The 12,288-nt window shown below is 41.9% G+C and overlaps 1 protein-coding gene across 1 annotated transcript; it reads left to right on the top strand.

Annotated features, from left to right (window-relative positions):
• The first annotated feature begins 986 nt into the window (after nt 1-986).
• On the top strand, nt 987-2,106 carry LOC138940728 (uncharacterized). The gene has a single exon (XM_070309870.1). The coding sequence runs from the start codon at nt 1,040-1,042 to the stop codon at nt 2,033-2,035; it is 996 nt and encodes a 331-aa protein (XP_070165971.1). The 5' UTR covers nt 987-1,039; the 3' UTR covers nt 2,036-2,106.
• The last annotated feature ends 10,182 nt before the right edge of the window (nt 2,107-12,288 follow it).

Genomic DNA, 12,288 nt, shown 5'->3' with positions numbered 1-12,288 from the left:
TTGATAGTTAAAAATGTCACGAGAATCATTTCAGTATTATGCAAGAAAAATTTTACATTTCTTTCTTCTAATCTTCTTTGCCAGTTTCATAATTATATATGTGCAAGGAACAGCAATAATTAATTAAATGTAATCATTTTAATAAAGATAATGAGCCGATAGGAGTAAAATTGATTATGAAATAAAACGTGAAATATTAAATAGAAGTCGTACGTTATCGTGGAATCTTAAAAGAAATTAAAATATCACTGATTTTTTTTTTTTTTTGCGAGAGTGCCGCGCAAGAAAGAGGCTAAATAAAATCCAATTAACGCGAGAATGGGAGGAGGGAGGAAAACGCGGGGACGTGAAACCGTAGCTCGACGGCCGACACGACGGCCACATTATCTCCAATGTCAAGAACGCGACGCCCGGTCGATCCCGTGACCGTGCGTGCCGCTCGATCGGGGCGCTTTCCTTTTTTTCTTCTCACCGCCTCGCGATCGCCTTTTGACTCCGGACGCGAAAAGGGCCCCGAGAGGAGCCCCCAGCGAAGAGAAGACGAAGGAAGACGAGGGGCGTGTCCGGTCGCGCGGCTTCTACAAAGAGATGCCTACTTCCCAGTGGACTCCTTCCACCTCCTTGGGGATCCCCTTCCACGTGGGCCCCGGGACTCCGCGTCCGTCAGTCTCGCCGTTTCCCCTACCAGCGGGGCCTGAAGAAAACCGGACGGCATGGTCCAGACCACGAGATCGTCAGGTAAAGTCAGTTTACGCAACGCTTCCGTACACGAAGCATACACGGCGGATGGTCTCATACGGAAGCCGGACGTGAAAGCTGACGAACGTAATCCCATACGTTCCCGAGATATCCTACGTTTTAAATGAACATTTTTGAAATCATCCCTTACGACAACTATTCGCATCGTTGACATCGATCGAACGTTGCAAGAATTCTGCGAAAAAGGCGATGACAATCGATTGAGGCGATTTTTGAAGATTATGATATAAGATCGCCGGTAGAACCGAGGATCGATCATCCGGTACGCGCGCACACAAGAATGACAACTTACGCGGCCTTCCAGCAATACGATCTCCTGGACTCCGAGGGCTACGGGTCAGCGAGTAGCCCGGAATCGAATCCGCGTGGCAATTGGCATCACCAGGAGATCTATCCGCAGCCGCCGCGATCCAGGGGTAGCAGCTGCGGCAGCGTTAGCTCCGTAGACAGCCACCACCAGCAGGAGTACCAAGAGATCGGTAGCGTTCCAAATGGCAGCCTCCACGTGACCGCTGGCTTCAATTTCGGCGACTTCTACGAGGGCTACTATCAGGAGGGTGGCTGTCGAAACGAGCATCAGTCAACAATGAACGTTAACGGCGCCAGGAATATCAAAGATCATCACGCCAAGGTGACTTACAGAATGAATGAACAGTGCACATCTTATAACGACGCAACGTCCAGGATGACTTTTAACGAGAGTATGGTAAACAAGCAAGAGCCGGCAGGATACATTCAAAAAATGGATCACCATTCAGTCGGGATGTTTGCAAATTCCAGAACCGACTTTGGCCAGAATCAGGAGGCTTTCTTCGCCACGAAAAGCTACGTGAAAAACGGTATCTATCATCCGCGGAACGAAAGTCACCCTTACGCTCAGAGAACGGATGTTCTTTATCTAGGCGCCGCTTATAACGTGCCGAGGAATGAAGCTAATCTAGTGAACGGTCAGCCGGGCAAATGCGATCAGTCGAGGTATCATCAGAGAAACGACAGCCTCCATGTTTTGCCAGCGGAATACCAAGGGCAGAAATCCAAGGAGGCGGCGGTGCAGAAGATGAAGAACAGCACGCCCGGCATCGAGGTACTGAGGAAGAGGCGACTGGCGGCAAATGCCAGAGAGAGAAGAAGAATGAACAGTCTAAACGATGCCTTCGACAGACTACGGGACGTCGTGCCCAGTCTGGGCAATGATAGAAAGCTTAGCAAGTTCGAGACGCTGCAAATGGCGCAGACTTATATCGCCGCGCTCTACGAACTGCTACAGCGCGAATAAACGCGAGTTTGGCGACAAAAATTCTCTTCTTCGAAAGAAGATCGAGTGTATTGCTCGATATCATCGCGATAATTCCTCGAAGCTCGCGAAACATCGAATATGGAGCTTAGAAACGTCACGAATATGATGTGACGATTGCATGTTCTTGACAAGATCGGCGCGAATCTCGACGACGAAAATCTCAAGTATCAAAGTTAACTAATCAAAAGAGGGATCGAGAGTCGTCCTCGTGGGATTCTGAAGGGGTATTTCCCGTTTGAGTTTCCACCGTTCGGAGAGATGCCAATTGAAAGATCGCTGTTCGAGTCTTCAACAAGAACGACAAGATCCGTCCATCCTTTGACAGGCTTCAACGTTAACCGCAGGTAATGACGAATTGTCGGGATACCGAGAAAGAGACGGTTCGCTCGCACGCGCGGAAAGCATGAGAATTAACGAGCAAACTGGGGGATCCGGACTTCATTAACTTGTAAATGAGTCACTCAACCATGGCGGCATCGACCGTAAACGGGAAGCAGAAGTACGTAAACAGAAAAACATGATACCGGCGTTGTTATCGCTAGTTTTCAAAAAATTCTCTCATTCACAAACTCGATTGACGTGTCGAAAAATTTCAAGAAATCTACATTCCTTTTCGCTATCATTTTGCTAATGTACAATGTATTATTTTAAGATTCAATATAGAACATTTGAAACATTAGGTTACATCTATCATAACGTTCTTCGACGAAAAGATAATTCATTTTGTTATTACATTTATTAAATTTATCTTCCAGAAATAATTTTTCTATCCTTCAGATATGTCTCTCTTTAAACATATATATATATATATATATCTTCACATAAATAAAAATTAAACTAAATTATTCTTCCTATATTTAAAGAAAAACTGAGATTTATCTGCTCTTTGAGATATCAAAAATAATATGCAAATGAATCGTCTTTAGAAATCACCGGTATACGCTAACGGATATGCTAACGATATGAAAACTGACCGATTACGAGGTCGACGGGTAAAAAGCTGCTTTTAATTGCACACGTCGGGCTTTAATCGAGCGCGTAAGTTTAGCGTTGCGCGGCAATTCATCGTTGATACTTATCCCGGCATCGAGATGCATCGTTGCGGGATTCCGGAGCGTTTTTTTTTTTTTTCCTCGACTGGTCGCGATAGGATCTAAGCGAAGAGCGGAAAAAGGTCGCGATCGACCGACCGGTCCTAGGATTCTCCTGGAAGAGAGCAACCAGCCTCGCTGTTCGCGCGACCAATGTCTCGGGATAGTTTAGGATACTTTGTATCAATTTCGATATCTCGAATTATCGATAAATATCGTTCGCGTCGAAGTGATATTTCACGCAAAGTTTTTAATAATTATGCTAACGAGAAATGTCGCATCCTCCTCGATAGAGAATACCATTACGGGCAAATGGGCAGATCCGGGCGCATAAAATGCGACGCGTCGACTGCAAAATACCGAGAGCAAGCTTTGTTTCCAACGCACCCCCCCCCCACACACACACACCCTCTCGCCGCTATCGTCACACCGTGCTAGAACGGCGGGGGCGTACTCGCCTCGAGTTTAATTGTAAATAGGTACACCATCGTACATTGTCGTCCGTGCGAGGCACCATGTAAATATCTTGATTCAAGGCGCGTCTAACTTATTGCGAGGCTGTATAGGTAATTCTGTACATATAGATATACGCACGTGTTATATGCGTGCATTGATGCCACGAGGGTCGACGATAGGTAATCTATCGAGGAGTTCACTGTAAAAAGGCATGTAATAGTTTCGAGGTGAAAGGAAAGGTACATGAAAAATTGATATTTTTTTCCGAGACATTCATAAAATACAAATAGAGAAATAATCTCAAGAGATAATTTGCTATGAAGAAAAGAAAGTTGTGTTAATAAAAAATGAATAGTATATATAATTAATAAATTTTCTACTTTTCGCGAGTGAACTCCATAGAACTTTTCACGTGTTTCGAAAGAGATACTTAGCGTTACGTCCCCCTCGTGTTTACCTGACTATTCATCCGCGTAGCTCTACTGCTCAATGAAAATGATTAGGGAATAATTGTAGGTAATTATCTCGAAAGCGATTGCGAGACATTCTATTTATAATCGCCTTTAACGCGAGACATCTCACGCTTAACGCAAGAAAGCGCTCGTACGCGCTGATTAGGGAAATAAACAAATCGAAAAAGTCGAGTAAAGTCGAATCGTCAATATTTACTCAAACAAATGCTGTTTATATATCTAGCCCCGTCAATATTTCATAATAATTACAATTGGACAGATCGCAGATCATTTTATCATCGTCGTCAAGGTAATAACGATAACAAATCAACTGTAACAATTACGATAACAATTATTAGCAACATTATCGCGAGCCAGGAACTCATAATCCGACAAGGATCAGATATTCGCGCGAATCACAATCGGCTCTCGTTTGGATCGACCGTCGCCGCGACGCTTTTTTCGCCTCGAGTGCGAGATCGTCCCATCACGCGTCCCGCGTGACTCGAATAATTGTCATTCGGTCGCGATTCGACTCGCGACGCACCTCTCGCGCAATTAAAGATACGCAAAAATCACGGTAAGAATGGCGGCGGCCGGCCACCTCCACTTAGCAGTCAATCACAATTAAATACAATTTTGCGCGGACCGCGGGTCCCGGTAATGGCGCAAAAAGAGAGCAAATTGAAATCTCCTAGCTGACAGAATGATAGATGGTACCGGCCGGACGTGAGAGGACGCGAGGGAGCGACGGAGAGAGGCGTAAAGACGAGAGAGGAAGAGAGAGAGAGAGAGAAAGGACAGCGGGACGGGGGAGATGATGGAGAAAGAGAGAGAGAGAGAGAGAGAGAGAAAAGCGCGTAGAAACAGTCTTTCTTCCATCCTCGATGTGAGAAAGCTCCTCCTCTCCGTTCCTCGAGGAGGAACGAAAACACAGAGAGAAGTAAGTCGGGAGCTGATGATAGCGCCACTGCAAAGCCGATTTCTCTCGCTAATATCGCTAATCCTCTCCATCTGTTGAACATGAGGATCTGATCTTTGCGCGGAGCAGCGGTAATTTATATCGATCGGAACGCGGAGAAAGAGATGAGAAGGGGCGAGAGAGAGAGAGAGAGAGAGAGAGAGAGAGAGAGAGAGAGAGAGAGATGGGGAAGTTCATTCTCTCTTCTACAATTGAGGTCATTATGGCAGCGCCGTTTAGAATCGCAGATTTATACCCGTATTCATAGTCCTTCCTTATTTTAAGGACGGAGGAAGCCTCCATGAAGGATTCCTTGAATCTGCAAGGCCACCTTGTTTCATAGATGGACCTCGAGTCTCCCTTTCAGAAGGAAGGAATATTTTAGGGATTTTTAGTGACCGACTGGAGGCAGCACCGTTTTATGCTGCCTGCAACTAATTTCATATAATACATAAGAAAACTTTTTCGTATCTTCAAAAAATTCCACGGGATTTTCCCAATCGCGAATGTATCTTTTCGGAATCCGCCACAGAATCCGATTCTCTGGATTTTCGTCTTCAAATCCATCGTCAGAATCATTTAAAAATTCATTGTCCATTATCCCTTTTTCCTTTATACACTTTCAGTTTGAGAGCGCGACAACAAATAACCACAAAACCACAGATTGAAATGTAACGAAACTAACTTTTGGAGGTTATATTTGGTTATATTCTGCGTATCGTCTGCTAAAAAGATCGCATCCACTCCTCAAGGAAGCTCGTGACCTTCCTTGAGATAAGAGAGCCAATAAGATTCCTTGTTCGGTCAAAGAAAGTTTATGAAACGTGGAACGAGGAACAAGGAATCCTTATTCCTCAAGGACGGACTATGAATACGGGTATTAGTTACGCGCATCTCGAAATAAAGCGCGATGATAAGCGACGTATATTATATAATCATTTTAACATTATTTTCGATTCTTACGAAGTTCGCGCTCGCATAAATAAAAGTCGCGAGCAAGGATATTTTCTTTCTCAAAATATCAATATATATATACATATATATATAATTTACAAGAAATACACGTAAATGTGTAGACGAAATAATGTTTTCCTGCGCGGAAGAAATTTGTATTACATTGGTGATTTTTATATTTCGCAAAATATGACGCGCCCGTATCCAAGTACATGGCGATAAAAGAAAAATTCTACGCACCCCGTCGCTGTAATATAATAACTTTATAGTTGCCACATTCCGCGTCCCATTATAGGACTCCGCGTTGTAATAGCAGTATTATGAAAGGAGACGATAAGTGTCGCCGCTCATCCACCTGCTCGGTAATCAAATCGCTGGATTAAATTGCCACCGCGATTTCGCGTCTTCGCGCGTCTCGAAAGGGGGGGAACTGCTACTCGAGGGGAGGGGAGATACGGTATCTCTCGGGACATTATCATTCAATTGGCGCCGACTACCATCGCGGATAAATCGCGCGTAATTAACGACGAACGAATCTATTTTTCGCACCGGCTTCCTCAATTAAGACGATAAGAGATTCGTTTGAGTCGATCGAGCGATGTCGGGGAAGGAAAAAAAAATCAAAGGGGGACGGTGGGCTAATTATTCATCGGCTCATTCCCGACTGGGTGAAACGAGGAAAGAGATACAAACTGATAAGGACAGGCGTGAGACGAAGAGAAGTAGAGAGAAGAAAGAATGTCGACGCGCGAAAGAAGAAAATACATCTTGAGTAATATCAAAGTGCGAGAGGTCGGGGATACGCGATAATGGCAAATCAGACCCACATGTGTGGGTTCCCCCCTCTCCCCCCCCCTCCCCCTCCTCCTCATATCCTGAGTCTGTGCACGATGCAACGATATACGCGAACGCTAATCAGTCGACGCGCAAACGTCTTCATCTACGCCGGACGCGCATCAGACGCGCGCCTCTCGTCCCTCTATCGGCACGATTTGTCTTCCGTCTTCCGGTTTAACGCGGCTCCAAGGCCAAAGTCCCGAGGACAAAGTCCCGCGACCGAGCCTGGAAGCGGGAGAAATTGAAGTTGCGACGGAACAACAAGTAGTATCGCTTTTTTTATTGACCTTTTTTGAAACTTCACTCGGCGATTTTCAAATAGCGTTCGATCATTTCTCAAGGGGAAAGATGTATATTGTCGAATTATTAATAATTATATTTTGTTCTTATAAATAGTTTAAGGGATAGTTTATCAATATTTGTGCGATAATGCGTGAGCGTTTAGCGTGAGATTTCTGTGTTGCGTTTAGAGTGTTTGCGCCGCGAGTGATTAATCGTACTTGAAACGATAATCGAGCGGTAACTGTGTAAAAAGGATCAACTCTGCGATCGCGATCTACCTGTTGTACAATGATCTCTTTTGTGCCTCCCCCCTAGGCACGAGAAGAAAGATAATTTTCCTCTTCACGGCAATCTCGCGCACGAAAGGGGAACTTTTTCGAAGACTGTATTTTGCGCTGTTAGCACTGCCGCCAAGTACCTTTGTGAATAGATTGTTTTTTTTTTTTTTTTTGTACCTAGATACGCGAGTTAGACAAGATAAGAATTAGCTCTTTAAGCGGTCCCTGTAGGATTACCGAAATAAATTCCCACCAATAATGTTCCTCGATCAAGACCAAATGTATTTAAGAATGTGCAATGTTAATAAAGAAAAGATTTCTTTGGAAAATACCTAGTGTCGTTCATTCATCGATGTGTTCTCATCTATTTATCTATCTCTTATTCGAAACAATTGTGCGCGCACAATTCTTTAATTATATCCCATACAGCACCGCAAGATTGCAACAACATTGCAGCAACATTTTTCTGCAAGATTGCAACATTGCAGAAACATTGCGAAATGTTGCTGCAACGTTGTTATGATATTGCAGCAACAGTAAAATGTCCGCCTACAGAAATATTGCAATATAATATTGCAGCAACATAGCAATATAATATATATGCAATAATGCTTTATGTATATTTATCGACATAATATCCTTAGCATATGAAAAAAACAATAAGAAATTAGGCTTATAAGAGTCAGGATCTAGCGTGTATATAGTTTTTCTGTATTATAATAATAACGAAATTATAAAATGTAAATTTTTCAGTACACATTCGACTTCCTTCAGTGACAGAGAATATCTAAGAGAAATAAGAAAAAACTCAATTTGCAATTGCGTAAATTCACAATTTCTTTGTATCCGAAATATTCAGATATCCGGATGCAAAAAGATTGTGATGAATTTACGCATACAAGGAGTTTTTTCACATCTCTCTTGTCTTTATATAATCTCAAAATTTATTTATTAAAATCTGAAGTATCTTGCATATTAGAATATTATTATCAAATTTTTGATTTTATATAAGAATGGAAACTATTAAAAGAATTCTTAGTCCAATGTCCCAGTCCCCTGTATTAGGGTCATATCATACGACTTAAATTAACAAAAATAGTTATTATATCTTTTTAATCTTACTAGCCGCTCTTTGTAAACTTTATATAATCGTCATGATTAAAAATTAAATGCGGAATAGATAGCGCAACATGCGCCTCATAGTGGTAAACGAATGAACTAGCGATTATTGAATACTTTTTTTGTAATATTTTCGGAATGTTGCTGTAACATTGCTAAAGTTATATTGTAAAATAAATGTCTTTGCAATATTTCTGCAACATTAAACTGCAATATGCAATATTACAATGTTGCAGCAATGTTCTTGCAAGCTTCAGTGCTATATGGGATATATTCAAAAGTTGTGAAAAAAAATGTTAATTTAGCCCTCGAAAAGGATGTATCAAGATTCGTCGTCGTAAATTGTTGAAAGGTAAACAGCTTAAATGACGATATATTGGGCACGCTGCTGCGCAATATCTTGTCACGAGAGACGAAAAAAATCTCGTCGTCCGGCGGCACGGCGGATAAATTATGCAGATGCCCGCGCGCTGCGTTTCGACCGGATCCATCATCGTGGGCAACACACGTAAGTATAATATCGAGTCTCGGAAATTATCTCAAAATCGGCTCTCGGCCCTGCTTGTAATTTCTATCTAGTCGCGAGACTGACGGAGCCGATCGACGAGACGCGAACTTAGCCCGGCCTAGGATGCACACACAGGCAAGGATGCATATTCCGGTCTCGATTTTAGACACCGAGGGCAGGAGGCAGGCGTCTCTAAACTGTTCCTCGAGGCCATCACCTTTTTCTAGGAAGTCTAGGATATAACTGCCCGTAAATGTTGCGGCTAACGTTTACCGCGACCGCGGGGGCTAGCCTAGGCGTATCTCGCAAATATCCGTGATCGAGATGGGCGAAAAGCCGTTCTCGAAAATTTAGTCAACGATACGAATCCACGCGACTTCCGTGCTCCGTAAAAGAAAGAAAAAATCCGCTTTTTATCTTCCATATTTAAAAAGACTTAATACAATATAATCATCTCGAGAGGCGTCGTTAGTCGCGGCCACCAAACAGCGCCGTTCAACTTTCGACTCCTTCTATTTCTCTCTCTCTCTCTCTCTCTTTCTTTCGCTCGATGTTGCCGCGAGGATAATTGGTATCTTACGCGGCCGCGCTGAGAGAATAAATCGATCGGACGGTGGATGTTGTTTGGTTTGATAGAATGCCGGATAGCGGCTCGCGCACAAAGCGACCTTCGGGACTGGCCGGCCGAACCTGCTACCACGCCAGACAAATTGATACCAGGCAACGCACTCACTCTCCCTATCTTTTTCCGACTGTGTACAGGGATGAAAGAGGGGAGGGTGCGCGTATATGCCTTACGTGCCTGCAATAGGTACGAGCGCATAACTCCCAGACCTCGATACGCCGCCAGTGAGAACGGTCAGGGTCGCTGAGAAAAAGAGAGAAAGAGAGAAAACTCATCTCCGTTTAACTGTGTGACTGTGACGCGTATAAAGCCGCCGGGTGAACCTTCCTGAGAAGACCCCTTTCTCGCGGCTTCGAGGCACAATCTAGGAACTATTATCATCCAAGACAATTAGAGACAATTATTTATATCAGTATACACAGTAATAAAGTAGACAAATTGCTCATTTAGCGCAGATTTTCAGGAATAGCAAAATTCTTACAGCAACGCTGTATCTATCTTTCCCAATCTTACATTTAACGTCATTTTTTAATTAGCTGTAATTTTCATTCAGTATCATTTTTAACCATTTCTTTTAATTGAAATTATATTTATGTATTTAAATCAAATAAATATATTAGATTTAATATGTCGTATTCAATTTAAATATTTCAATTTAAAGAAATGGCAATCGATTGAACGCATGTTAAGTCAAGTTAACAACTTTTTGTTTCGGTGTAGCTAATAAAATTTGACGCTAAAAAATTTTGAAAATTATACATGCAAAAAATTCTGTTTATATTATTTTTTAATATTATTAAATCATTTCTCCTTGGCAAATATACTTGACGTAACCTTTCATGATTCCCGTATCTCGTTTTTAATTAAACGAGAGTCACGTTCCACATGTAAGTAAAAATGCAAGATAAATAAATAATGACATCGAAATTACTATTATCGCATCGCGAAATAAATTACACGCGAATGCTACGGGTATAATCATCGCGTATTCGGATTAAGCTCATGTCGGGCGTCGGCTCGAATACTTCAAATAAATTGTCGTTCCGCCACCGGGCAATCCTTATAATCGTAATAATAACAGTAATTGCAATAATAACAGTTTACGTTATTAAATGAGCGTATTAACTCTATTACTCTGCAATGTATAAACGTCATCAATCGTGTACGTGTCTGTGTGCGAGAATAAATCGGCATCTCATCTAACTCACTTCAACAAAATCAAAGACAGACTGAATATGTTTAATGCTTATAAAGCATTAAGCGATAAGATCATTCCAGAAATAATAATTTTTCTTCAAGTACTATTCAATATTTTTGCGAAGATAAATCGTAGAAAAAAATTATTTCAAGAAAAAGATTAAATTAAATTAAATTAAAATTTGATTAGATATGAAGTATAATGAGATTAACTTTATTCAGCTTATAAGGAATATTATAACATTTGACATATATTAATGCCCAATTACGCATATGTGTATTGCTATTATTAAATAAAATTTGTACCAATGGCATTTTTATATACTTAATTTGCATATGGAAAATATTAGAAATATATTTCTGACCCTCTCTAAAATCCGCATAAAGCTTATAAAAATATTTAATTAAACATATTTTACGTGCGTGTTCTGATTTTTTTTTTTTTTTTCTGCTAGAGAAATCGTTCAATTCGGCACTGAGCAATTCGCAGCGACGTAACGAAAGACGGACTTAATTCGACTCAAGCGCGAAACGCTTGATTCGCCGTGAAAGCCGCGCAAAGAACGACAAAATCCGCACGTAACAGCGTAATAATGTTGCAACGCACGTGGGAAAAAGAAGCGCTCTTAATTTTTCGTTCCACTTGGCGCGCATCGCGCTCGGAAACGCGAAGCGCTTCAGGATTTGACAGATGGGAAATTCGGACGTCCCGGCAGGAGCCGTAAAGCGTTGCAAAATGTCCCAATAAGAATCGTTTTTTGATACGTACCAATCTTCTCTCGTGTTAGTCAAATTACTGTTAGTTACTACCTGAATGTAACTTTATTAGTGCTTCCGATTAATTAATCGTAAAGTTATACGTTTTACATCTACAGCTTCTTCATTTTTACTATTCTCTCATTTGACGGAGAGATGAGATAGTTATGAAAAACTAATAGCTTCTGAGGGATAAAAATTAAATAAAATACAAATTAAATAAATATGAATAAAGATAAAAATTATTCTTTCGCAAAACAGATTTGTTTAGAAAGAATGATATTGTTCTGCTTTACATCTTTATTTCTATTTTGGAATTCTTATATTTTACCTGGAGCGCGCAGAGAGATATTGGCAAACAATCGGTTCATAAGAAAAAGAAAAAAAAATGATCCGCGATGCGCGAATCAAATTCCGAATACCAGCGATTCTCCTAGTTCCTGTATACTCGGATTCACCCGAGGCGTGCAGCAGAATCCTCCAAGGACCCCATTCCCTCTGTCCCTCGGGATGATTCGCCACGGTGGATACGGAGGGAAAAGCCGGGGACGGAGAAAGCACGACGGGGCCGACTCGCGAGTACTTGACGCGTCGCCATCGCGGCGCGAATTCCATCGCGGGATTCATCGATTTAACGGTTCGACGGTTGCCATGTGCGTGGACCGCGCTATAATTTAATGGAGAAACGTTCTGCGCGCGTCTTCTTTCGCGCGCGT

This window comes from Polyergus mexicanus, unplaced genomic scaffold, assembly GCF_030449975.1.
Source record: "Polyergus mexicanus isolate NDT 795.1 unplaced genomic scaffold, iyPolMexi1.0 SCAF_17, whole genome shotgun sequence".
Classification (NCBI taxonomy): domain Eukaryota; kingdom Metazoa; phylum Arthropoda; class Insecta; order Hymenoptera; family Formicidae; genus Polyergus; species Polyergus mexicanus.
This window is presented reverse-complemented; position numbering and strand designations above follow the sequence as displayed.

Coding starts and splice junctions, on each gene's coding strand:
- LOC138940728 (XM_070309870.1), top strand. CDS start 1,040: ATGACAACTTACGCGGCCTTCCAGCAATACGATCTCCTGGACTCCGAG.